We start from the raw sequence: 13,215 nt of genomic DNA, 5'->3' as shown, positions 1-13,215 counted from the left end.
TTGAGCAAGGCACCTAACCCCACACTGCTCCAGGGACTGTAACCAATACCCTGTACTTGAAATGAGTGTAAGTTGCTTCGGATAAATAAATCGTCAGCTAAGTGTAATGTAATGTAATGTAATGTAATCCTGGCTGGTCCTGTCTCATCGTTAGCTTATTTGTTTGTTTGTTTGTTGTCTGCAGGGACCCAGTGGTGTGAAGATGGCGAACTCCGTGGCGTCCTACGACCAGCTGGTCCGTCAGGTGGAGGACCTCCGCAAGGAGAACACTCACCTGCGCCGCGAGCTGAAGGACAACTCCCACCACCTGAACAAACTGGAGAACGAGACCTCCGACATGAAGGTACAGTACGCCACTCTACGGCAGCCTGACAGGGACAAACAGCACGGCACACACCACTGGTGGTTCATCACATGGTCATTACCATTTTAGTGACAATGACGTTTACGTGACAGAGTTAACTGAATAAAACTTAATTCCACTTTGAAAGCATCATGTAAGCGTGGGCATTAGGGATATAATAGAGACTCTGCAAGAAAGGGTTTAGTACTGTATGTGAGTTTAGCCACACTGCCCTACAAAGGCAAAGTGCAGTAACTACATAAATTTAGTTTAACCTGAAAATGGCCTCTCATCTTGTGTCAATGCCTTATGGTCCAAATGTGTCCCATTTTAGAGATATTGCCATGTCAAATTTACAGTAACTACAATATCCAACCTAATGCCAAGTCTTTGAAGGCATACAGTATTTCACAGTTTCAATGTTGGTGTAGCTACTGCAATTTGCTAGCCTGGCGACGCCATCCTATGATTTCGGCTTTTCGCCCAGGCTAGCAATATGCCTTTGTAGGACAGGGTAGGTGTCATATATATTATGCAGGCTATGTCCTGAGTTCCTGTGCCACCTCACACGGAGATGAGTGATGAGATGGGCATGCTGACGTGACGTCCTCATCTTCCTCCTCTGCGATGAGATGACCCACTTACGCCAAGTGGCTACTAATGTTAATGGACCGTGGCTGCACTGCGCTGCTATATCACACACTCTCTCTCTCTCACACACACACACACACACACACACACACACACACACACACACACACACACACACACACACACACACACACACACACACACACACACACATACATACACACACACACACACACACACACACACACACACACACACACACACACACACACACACACACACACACACACACACACACACACACACACACACACACACACACACACACACACACACACACACACACACACACACACACACACACACACACACACCACACACACACACATACACAAACACACACACACACACACACAAACACACACACACACACACACACACACACTGCACTGCACTGCTATACCACTCTCAGCAGGAGGGAGGACTCTGATTCTGCTCCCACTAACACTCTTCCTCCATCTCTACTCTCTCCTCTCCCTCCCTCTCTCGTGCCCTCTTATCGTATCTATATTTCTTTCTCTTTCTCTTTCTCTTTCTCTTTCTCTTTCTATTTCTCTTTCGCTTTCTCTTTGTCTCTGTCTCTCTCACTCGCACCTTAATTCGCTTTGTGCCCTCTCTCTCTCTCTCTCTCTCTCTCTCTCTCTCTCTCTCTCTCTCTCTCTCTCTCCACCTCCTCCTCCATGCTTTTTCCTCCTCCTCTTATCCGGCAGCGATGGCTCTCTTATCCTCTCACATTATTCTCTTTCTCACTGCTTCTCTCCCACTCTCCGTCTCTTCCACTTAATATCCTGTCCCTATGCTTCATCGTTAGCTCTCTTCCTCTCCCACATTATTTTTCTCTTTCTCTGTTCACTCTGGCGTTCTACATTTTCCCCTTTCTCCGTCTCCTTTGTTTGCAGTAGACTTCAAGATGCTTGATTGACCTAGTCTATCTCCTCTCCATCTCCTCTTTATCCCCCGGCTGCTCTGCCCTACAAAAGCCAGGGTGCAGTAACTACATATTTTGTCAAAATTGAGTTTAGACTGAAAATGATCTTCAGTACTCCTCCTTTATCTTGTGACAAAGCCTTATGGTCCAGATGTGTCCCATTTTAGCGATATTTCTATGTCAAATTTGTTGTAACTACATGTACAATATCCAACCTAATAGCAAGGCTTTGGAGGCAGTTTCAGAGGCGATCTAACAACTCTATCCATCTGAGTAGTCTCTGTCACCTATTGGTATTGCAGTCCTACCTTAACGAATCAGACTGCAGTGAAATATACAGTATGTCAAAGGGAAGCACCGTATTGGGACTCTTAACTGAAGCTACATTGCCATCATGCAGTGACCTATTGTACCTAACTGCAGCCTATCAGCGATGGCTCAGCAATCCCATCTCTATAGCTCTCTCACACCAGAGGTCAGAGGTCAGAGCTTTGCTGCAAAGAAGCACAACAGCTTGTAGTGAATGTGTGAATCCAGTAGTAAGCGCATAGAAATCGCTATAATAAATGAGATAGACAGTGTGGAAATGTGCGTTAATAGTCAAGTGTACTCTGCTGGGTCCTCATTTTGCCTGTGAGAAGTCTAGTACTTTTAAAGGCGTAATTGCCGTGCAGCTCCCATTACCGTCTCTCTGAGCTCACTGCTGATAAGCCTAGTGCCTCTCAACACCCGCGGCTGCCTCCCAGGCATAGACAGACACATCACGGCTCACGCTGAGGAGATTTCCCTGTGGACTAAAAAACCATCAGAAGGAAAAATGATTTTCCACACTGACTGCAGTGGTGGTGCAGTGTCTCTTGAGCGGCCGACCATTTTGAAAAGATATATAGACTTGATTTCGAGGCTGCTGCTTGTCGTATTTGTGCTTTGCTTCACTGGTTGGAAATGATTATATGCATTTCAAATACAATTTTCCTCCATAGCACTGTGCTCCACTTAAAATGAACAGTCTCATGAAATGTGGGTTAAATGCTCCGTTTTGATTTTTTGATCGCCTTGGCTTGGATATTCCCAGGATATTCCTATCTTTCAGTATGATTTTTGTACTGTGCAGAAAAGAGGACGGTTTGATGCCATGGATTACTTGAGGACTTGGGCGTATATTTGTTAAGAGATTTCCCTTGCCTTTTGCCTTTTGCCTTTGCGTTCAACTAGAAGCAGCTACATGATTTCAATTTTTATTGGAGAATAATACCATGAGCAAGTTGTCAAATGATCTAACAATTCACACTTACAAATCATCTGGGCAAAGATGATGGACTAATGCACAATCATGAAATCACATGAATGCATATCATATGGTTCACTTCATTTCACTCTCCCTTTTACATTAATAAGGTACTATCTATGTAACAAAGTATCCAATAACATGTAACACTTCATTCATTTCCACTGTACCTTACAGTTAAGATATACACAGTTTAAATACATAATATTACATGTATTTTTCAGTATCCAAGATTCAAGATAGAAGGCTTATTTTTTGGATGGCTTGAGGGAAAAAAAACTCTTGCGCAATCTACTCTATCTGTCCTGCATTGTATATAGAACATAGTCCCTGAGGGCAGCTGCTAGGATGGAAGGTGTCTTTTGTCATCCCTTTTGTCTGTGTCTTTGCTCTTCTTGAATATATCTCTTGTAGCCCTGGAGGGATGGTTCCAGTGTTTTTTTTTCAGAGTGCACTACTATACTGTATGCTGGGCTACCTTATCCTGAGCTGTACCACAATGGTGTTTCCAGAGATCACTGATTCAATTGTGGAAGTGTAGAAGGATTTCTGCGTCTCTGATTATTAAAACAAAACAATACTGTAAAATAAAGTGTTACTTGGATCCATGATAATATTATTTAGGGATGTCATTATTCAGATGAATACAGAGGTCATCAGTCTCTACGTCTATGGATAGGTGCGTGTACAACACCAAGACAGACCTACGCCACCGGAGCGACGGAATCGGATTATTTTTCTATGTAGGGTTGGCGAATTAAGTGACCAAAGCTAATGTGTGGGGAGCGTAGCGACCTAGGCAACCAGAGCGAATTTCAGCGATTAAAAGTCACCTAATATTATAGTCATGAGCTATGACATGCACGGTTTGGCGAAAACCAATTGGAATCTTCATCTCGATTTTGGGAACACTGATGATTGGCTAGACCCGAAACGTTTGCAACCACTTTTTGTTTTGGCTTCTCTTTATTTTTGGCTTTTAATACAGTTTCACTGATAGCATCAAGCCCCTTTGTGCGACGGCTCCTTTTTCTTCCCACTGCATCATTGTTTTGGAATTACGCACTGAGCGAAACTTCCCCAAGTAAGACAAAGGCGTGGACGCCACCTCTACCTTCAATGTTCATATCTCTGAATGTCATGGGAAGACAAGCCAGAGTCGTTATGTGATTGGCTAAATCAGTGTCAAGTCAAGTCAAGTCAAATTTATTTTTATAGCGCATTTCATACACAGGTGCAACTCAATGTGCTTCACAAAAAAAAAACAAATGAAAAGGGAAAGAAAACAAGCGAAGAAAAGAAGAAAGACATTAGAGTTAAAACACCAAGATTAAAACATATGGTAAAAAGAAAAACATAAAAAGAACAATACATTTAAAAAAGATATGTTTAAAACGTTAAGATAAAAACATGGTAAGAAATAAACATAGAAATAAAAATGATATAAAATGCAAGCTAGTTAAAAGCATCTGAAAACAGCTTTGTCTTAAGTCTAGATTCATAGATAGATAGTGTCATGTCCAGAGCCAATAAAGTGAATTCATGACGAAACCTCTTCAGCGACCTCAGCTACTCGGGTAGCTCAGGTCGTGTCTGGTGTCCACGCTGCTTCTTATCTCTAATCTGAGATGCATGGGCATGTACGATCGGGAACGTGACCTGTTGTCACATGATGGAATCCAGGGAGAGTATTTTTTTAAGCTGAGATGGATTGGTATTATTGCTGTGTGTGTGTGTGTGTGAGAGAGAGAGAGAGAGAGAGAGAGAGAGAGAGAGAGAGAGAGAGAGAGAGAGAGAGAGTGTGTGTGTGTATTTGTGTGTGTGCAGGCCCGCCGACAGAGGGGGACAAAGGGGTATGTTGTCCCGGGTCCAGGGAGAGAAGGGCCCCCAAATTCCCTCCCCATTACATTGTGTACAGTGTATTAGGAAGGGGCCCTTTCAGATTATTTTGTCCTGGGCTCAGTGGAAGCTGTCGGCGGCCCTTTGTGTCGTGTATGTGTGTGTGTGTGTGTGTGTGTGTGTGTGTGTGTGTGTGTGTGTGTGTGTGTGTGTGTGTGTGTGTGTGTGTGTGTGTGTTTGTGTGTGTTTGTGAGTTATCAATTCCAGCGTCCTAAGCAGTGTGTGAGTGTGTGCCACGTGCAGTGCGGATGGGACGGGAGCACATCTGGATAATCCCCCATCTAAAGCCCCAGTTCTCAGGGTCAGTCTCCGCCCACGACGGCCATAGTGCCAGAGAGGGGTTATCTCCCACACACACACACACACACACACACACACACACACCCACACACACACACACACACACAGACACACACACACACACACACACACACACACACACACACACACACACACACACACACACACACACACACACACACACACACACACACACACACACACACACACACACACACACACACACACACACACACCGAGTACAGCACGGAGCAGGAGGATTCCGGCGTCAGCATCAGAATTAGAACATCTTCCTTTCGACATGGAACCTGCAGAAAAGGCTGGTGTTGAGGATTTTTTTTTTGTATTATTATTATTCTTCACAACAGCTTGAAGACGGGACAAACAGATGTGTGGTCTTACTAGCCACAACGTTTTGGGCTGTAGTTGTTGGATTTGTGGTTTCCTCAAAGGAGGGGATTTGTTACAGATTCTGCCTATTTTCCTTTGTTTATCATTATTTTGTTAAATATCTTCGTGTGACCATTGTAATATTAACAGAAATGGTGTTGATGTGTGCTGGGGTTGTACACGTACCGTGAGGGCTGAGACGCTACAGGATGTAGACGTGGGGACCAGTGATGCTATTAAGAGATACGGATATACAGCAGATGTGGTGATGCTGACATGTTGCTATAGGAGGATGTGGGGGATGTTTGTACCAATGATGCTGACATGTAGCTAGTATAGGAGGATGCTGAGGATATAGGAGATGTAGGTACCAGTGATGCTGATGCTGACCATAGGTCCTGGGAGGATGTGGATATGAGTGATGTGGATACCAGTGATGCTGACATGTTGCAATAGGAGGATGTTGGGGATGTGGCTACCAATGATGGCGATGGTGCTACAATAGGTCCTCGGAGAATGAGATGTTGGGGGTGTGGGTACCAATGATGCTGAGGCTGATAATAGGGACTATGTGGTGTGGATATTCTATTACAGTATACCTGAGAAGATGTTGGGGGTGTTGAGGATGTGGGCACCAGCCATGTTGCTAGTATAGGAAGATGCCGAGGATGTAGGGGGTGTGGGTATCAGTGATGCTGATGGATGTGGGTACCAATGAAGCTGATGCTGATAATAGGTCCTGGGAGGATGTGGATATGAGTGATGTGGGGATTGAGGATGTAGGGGATGTGGGTACCAGTGATGCTGACATGTTGCTAGAGGAGGATGTGGGTGATGAGGGTACCAGTGATGCTGATGCTGATAATAGGGATGATGTGGTGTGGATAGTATTGATAAGGGTACCAGTGATGCTGACATGTTGCTAGAGGAGGATGTTGGGGATGTGGATGATGTGGGTACCAATGATGCTGATGCTGATAATAGGGAGGATGTGGTGAGGATGTGTAGGGGATGTGGGTACCAGTGATGCTGACATGTTGCTAGAGGAGGATGTTGGAGATGTGGGTACCAGTGATGCTGACATGTTGCTGGGGATGTGGGTGATCTGGGGACCAGTGATACTGATGCTGATGATAGGGAGGATGTGGATATTAGTGATATGGGTACCAGTCATGCTGACATGTTGCTAGAGGAGGATGTTGAGGATGTGGGTAATGTGGGGACTAGTGATGCTGATGCTGATAATGGGGAGGATGCGGATATTGGTGATATGGGTACCAGTGATGCTGACATGTTGCTAGAGGAGGATGTGGGTGATGTGGGTACCAGTGATGCTGACGGTGTCCCTCTGTGTTGCAGGAGGTCCTGAGGCAGCTCCAGAAGAAGCTGGAGCAGGAAGCCTCCACCCTGGCCTCATCAGGACGCACAGATGTACTCGACCAGCTCAAAGGTACGGACAGAACATACCATACCATACCATATGATACGATGCGATGTGATGTGATGTGATGTGATGTGATGTGATGTGATGTGATGTGATGTGATGTGATGTGATATGTTGCGATATGATATATGATATGATACCATACCATACCATACCATACCATACCATACGCTTTTAGTCGATATCTTTACAGGGAATAATCACAAATATGCAGTGGTCTCTTTATTCACATACGTGCCTTACACATACTGTACGTTGACCGTTGTGGATGATTCAAACAGTTGTGACAGATTCAAACTTAATTAAAATTCAGAAGAACATCGAAACTCGTGAAGTACAGTATATAACACCATAGACATGCAAATGATAGAGCAAAGTGCCTAGTGACCCAATCAAGTGACTAAAAACACGACACATCATAGAAACTGCCATCATCTACCAAAGCCTGAATGACAAAAGATAAGGCAAACTACACAAAAATGTCACACACACTTCAGTCAGATAACAGTCAAAAATAAGCATTGGGGTATGCGCTCCGCAACCCAATTCTTTCAAATTAGCTCTGTTCAAAGTTTGCCAATCAGAATGAATTTGCTTTCAATGAATTCACTCAAGTCAAGCGTGATAGTTTGTCTGTCAGAGTCTCATTAACATCTAGAACGAGTTTTCTTGTTTTTTTTCACCCCATTTGCTGTGAGCATGGCGTCAGCAGTGCAGAGTAATCAGAAAAGAGACAGACTGCTTCTCACTGCTTATCGGCTGACTAATCCCGGTTCTGCAGTGACCTTGGGGAGAGGCGGAATGTTGGTAATGCTGCATTCCGGAACACTGGCATCGTTTGATAGAGTCTGGATGATGAGGATGATGATGATGATGGGCATGTCTATTTTGAGGTCAGGCGCGATAGTCATTTTCTGTACTTCGGTACACTGAGCTCGGATTTCAGACGTCAGCCCCTGAGAGTTCATATAGGAAAATGCAACATACTTATTTTCACACACAAAACACACATACATACTTTCACACACAACAGCATGGAAACTTGTTACTATTGAAAAAGAAAAACCTATATTTTTAACCTAAGCGTAATGTTCCTCCCTCATTTTCTCCAGAACTCCACATGGACTTAACCCACTACTACGAGCTCAAGTACCAGCCTCACAACCTCCGCGTACTGCCCGAGTCCCTGGCCTCCATGTCCGGGTCGGGGGAGGGGGAGGAGCGCCTGGGGGCCCTATCCCACTCCAGCCAGAGCCAGAGCCGCGCCAGGAGCCCGCACCGGCCCTCGTCCCGCCAGAGCCTCTCCGTGGCCGGGGAGGCCACGGCCATACACCCCCACCTCATGGACAGCTCCATCTCCAAGGCGGGGCTGATGGGGGAGGGACGCGTCACCGCACAGCACCTGGAGGAGCTCTGCAAGGAGAGGTGAGGAGGAGGATTTTTTTTTGGCCCGATTTGGGATTTGTTGAGGGAAATTAAACGATATTCATTTACACTTCTAATAGGAGGAGCCAATATTGAAATACAAGAAGCCAATACGATGAAATAACAAAGAGGCGCTTAATTGGAGAGTTGTGGTCGATGAGCATATTTGGGTCTCGTGTACTGCCACTGAATAAAAATTAATTGTAATTGTAACAATAATGTAATTGTAATAATAATGTTAATACTGTGACAGTGTCACCATTTTTTTCAGGAGGCAGTAGTCTTATTAGCCCAAAGCTGCTACAGTCCCTGTAGGTCTCTGACTGTGAATCTGCCTTCAGTGCCACCTAATCAGCATAATCACAGGGAGATGAGATGAGAGCCAGTTCAGAACGCAAATGAACTATTTAATTCGGAATTATTAATTTGGAATTAAAAACGTCAGGTAAGCATGGCCAATGACTGTGAATCTGCCTTCAGTGCCACCTAATCAGCATAATCACAGGGAGATGAGATGAGAGGCAGTTCAGAACTCAAATGAACTATTTAATTCGGAATTATTAATTCGGAATTAAAAACGTCAAGTAAACTTTGCCACTGACTGTGAATCTGCTTCAGTGCCACCTAATGAGCATAATCACAGGGAGATGAGATGAGAGGCAGTTCAGAACTCAAATGAACTATTTAATTCGGAATTATTAATTCGGAATTAAAAACATCATGTAGTCGTGGCCAATGACTGTGAATCTGCCTTCAGTGCCACCTAATCAGCATAATCACAGGGAGATGAGATGAGAGCCAGTTCAGAACTCAAATGAACTATTTAATTCGGAATTATTCATTAATGGAATTAAAAACATCATGTAGTCGTGGCCAATGACTGTGAATCTGCCTTCAGTGCCACCTAATCAGCATAATCACAGGGAGATGAGATGAGAGCCAGGTATCCTGCCTGATCTGATCTGGGTGCTTGTCGGATTAACTGACTCAAATTCTTCCAGTCGAGGGTCTAGCGAGCACAGATTGATTTAATCCATTGAGCTGTGTGCTATGGTACTGTGGTGCTGTGACATCAGGCCGTATTAGGTTTCATCTTTACTTTGCTGTAGTAGCTAATGAGTATTACTCTGTGTAACATCAGCCGCAGAGTGCAACTGCCTTGATTAATAAACTCAAGAGTTTACTTTGATCTTGTAGAATAGGGTGTGCTCTTATCCCGATTGTTTGTAGGCTTCTTGGTTTCGGGTGCTGTTTAGTCCGAAGCTTTGGAAATCCAGAGTCAAAAATTTGAAAAATAAATCTCTCCAAACCTCCAAATTTAAATGTCTTTATTATTTAGGATTTTAGGTTTAATTTAGAGTGCCTTAGTCAGATATTTTTTTCTCATTTTTACTCTGAAACTCTGTTTCATTAGCATGGTCACAGTAATGGGTCGACTATAACAGTACAAGTCTCTGTTCTAAAAACATATGCCTACTTTTTATGTACAGTAGGTTTCATGGTAGGATCTGCTTGATTTATTGAGTAATATATCATTGGTTGCTAATATCGGCAGAGTTTTTCATATCGATTGATCAATACTAATATTGTTACAAATGTTTAAAAGACTGTTAAAAATGCCTAATATTGGCCCTGCCAGTGGGGCACTTGTCTGCTATGCGGCCAACCCGGGTACAACTCCCGGTCCAGGTCCTTTGCCGCCCTTCCCCATGTCTCTCTCCCCCCACTCATTTCCTGTCACCGTCTTCACTATGCTATCATAAATAAAGTCAAAAAGACAAAAAAAAATTGATATCGGCAGATATCAATCGGCTGATATCGGCTGATACTGATGTTTGTGTTGGTCTTGCAGACACCTGCTTCTGAGTGAGATTGAGAAGGAGGAGAGAGAGCGGCGCTGGTACTACTCTCAGCTGCAGGCGCTCTCCCAGAAGCTGGCAGAACTGCCCCGCATCGACACAGTAAGAAACACACACACACACACGTGCATGCACGCACGCACGCGCGCGCACACACACACACACACACACACACACACACACACACACACACACACACACACACACACACACACACACACACACACACCACACATACACACACACGCACGCACACTTACACACACAAACACGCACGTCCGCCTGCACAGACACACAGACACATACAAATAAGCATAAAGTGTACACACACACACACATAAGCATAAAGTGAACACACACACACACACACACACACACACACACACACACACACACACACACACACACACACACACACACACACACACACACACACACACACACACACACACACACACACACACACACATGCAAGCATAAAGTGTACACACACACACACGCACACATGCACAAGCACAATGAACTGTCTCTCTATCTCTCTCACAAAAATCCAAACACACACAAATGTACACACACATGCACACATACACACAGATACTGAAAGCACAGGAAGATCAGATTGCTTGTTACTGTTTATCGGGCTGAACTTCAGCTCCTTCTACTGAAACCGTATCTGCAGGGCCGGCGCTAGCCATAAGCAGACTAGGCGGTCGCCTAGGGCGCCATATGTCTTTTGGGGGCACCTCAGCCCACAGAATTACAATATTAAGCAAAATTAAGCACAACATTTTAAATTGACAATGAATCTTAATGGGCACTCATGGTACTAGATCAGCTGTCTTCGATCAGATGTATGACACTATGTTTACAGATGCCAATGTCAAATTCCACAAAAAGGAAAGATTGGTGCTCGCCTAGGGCACCAAATTGACTAGAACCGGCCCTGCGTATCTGCCCCAGCAGGCAAACAACAGCAGATGGGCTCCACTCCAGACGCCGTCCGTCAACACTGACATACGTATCTTGTCTCTCAAGTCAAATCACTCTGCTCTCTCTAAACAAGCCAGTGGGCACACAGACTCAGCAGCATCTAACAGCCAGAGCAGGGGACCAGAGTGCTCTTTTCAGTAGCATGGATTAGACCAGGGGTGGGGAAACTTTTTCATTCGAGGCGCCACTTCAGTTTTCATAAAGTCCTCCAAGCAGGGCTGCTGACAGCTTTGGCCGGGCCCAGGACAAAGTCATCTGAAAGGGCCCCCCACCCCAATACATACAATGTAATAAGGAACCAATTCTGGGGCCCCTCTCTCCCTGGTCCCGGGACAACTGTCCCCATTGTCCCCCCCTGTCGGCACCACTGCCTCCAAGGGCCATACTATGGACACAAACCAGGATTTCCCCCTGCACTTTAGGGTTATATTGAAGGCAGCCACCTTTACAACAGACCCCTCCTTCACTAGGTCCCCACCCATGGACTAGATACTAGGAGGACAAGAGCTGGTGTTACACGCTTTAGTAATGATGCATATTGTGAGTAATGGCGTAAGTTCAAGGAAGATGAAAGCTGTAATCTGCATTGTGGGTCTAGGATTCACCACCAGCCAAAAAGGCGAGTAGATCTTACTAGCCAAACACACACTCATTAATGGGTCAAAGTGGCTAGTACGTTGGTCTTTTCTACTAGGAAAACTAAACTTTCACCAGCATTTGGCTCCTGATAATAATTTTGGCTACTGCCGTCTGTCCCCAGTTCTCCATCCAGATGGACATGATTCGCCAACAGCTGGAGTTCGAGGCCCAGCAGCTGCGCTCCGTCATGGAGGAGAGGTTTGGCACCAGCGACGAAATGGTGCAGAGAACACAGGTCAGTAACTTACTTTTGTACCCTATTTACCTCACCAACACACACATGAGTTGTTTACCTTCATAACAAAGGAAATGCTGTATTGGTATGGTAATGTTACGAACTCAAATGACACATTCCGAATATTGTGATAATAAACTTTGTTTTAACCACTGCCACATTGTAAATGGTGAAGTTAGCAACATCTGCGTTTGCCGTTAATGACAGAATTGGGAAGTAATGTCCACTTAGAGAAGATCTGATGGATCTGGATCTGATTCCTCTGATAGTGTTACTGTTAGGTGTTAACTTTATAGGACAAAATGCTGTATATGCAGTGATGGGCCACCTGTATTCATTAGTTATAAATCAGTGCCACTTTCTCCAAATGGCTTGGTGCTACCTATCCAATTCAACCAGGTGACTGCGAATATAAGACACTTTATTGTAACTACAGGTAATGAATCCAGGTTACCCATCACTGTGTATGTAAACATTTTTATTTACGCCTGTGCTCATGGCTGCCTGCAGATCCGCGTTGCCCGTCTGGAGCAGTTGGAGAAGGAGCTTCAGGAGGCCCACGAGTCCCGAGCGCCCCTGGAGAAGACGCCCACCTTAGAGAACCAGGTACGCTAGCTAGCGCATGATGTAAGGTTCCATGTCATTGGTCCGATAGATTAAATTTTTTTTTATTAAAATTGGTCCATCCCATTAGTCCAACAATGGACCGTTGAGAATGCATTGTGTTCGTAAAGCCTGGCTCAAACTACACGACTATCGCGCCGATTCTCGGCTGAAAACCCCCCTTACGACAATCGCTGGAACGTTACCCCCCAGGACCATCG

At 44.8% G+C, this 13,215-nt stretch overlaps 1 protein-coding gene across 1 annotated transcript in view; it reads left to right on the top strand.

Moving 5' to 3' along the window:
• Positions 1-202: 202 nt before the first annotated feature.
• The window catches only part of apc2 (APC regulator of WNT signaling pathway 2), a 29,861-nt gene continuing 16,848 nt past the window's right edge, over positions 203-13,215 (top strand). Inside the window, exons 1-6 of the mRNA XM_063200379.1 lie at positions 203-343; positions 7,159-7,249; positions 8,356-8,668; positions 10,521-10,629; positions 12,278-12,391; positions 12,902-12,978. Coding sequence (XP_063056449.1) covers positions 203-343; positions 7,159-7,249; positions 8,356-8,668; positions 10,521-10,629; positions 12,278-12,391; positions 12,902-12,978 — 845 coding nt within the window. The remainder of the gene's footprint in view (positions 344-7,158; positions 7,250-8,355; positions 8,669-10,520; positions 10,630-12,277; positions 12,392-12,901; positions 12,979-13,215) is intronic.

The sequence above is a fragment of the Engraulis encrasicolus genome, chromosome 6 (assembly GCF_034702125.1).
Source record: "Engraulis encrasicolus isolate BLACKSEA-1 chromosome 6, IST_EnEncr_1.0, whole genome shotgun sequence".
Lineage (NCBI taxonomy): Eukaryota > Metazoa > Chordata > Actinopteri > Clupeiformes > Engraulidae > Engraulis > Engraulis encrasicolus.
The sequence above is the reverse complement of the archived record's forward strand: the minus strand, read 5'-3'. Positions and strand labels throughout refer to the sequence as shown.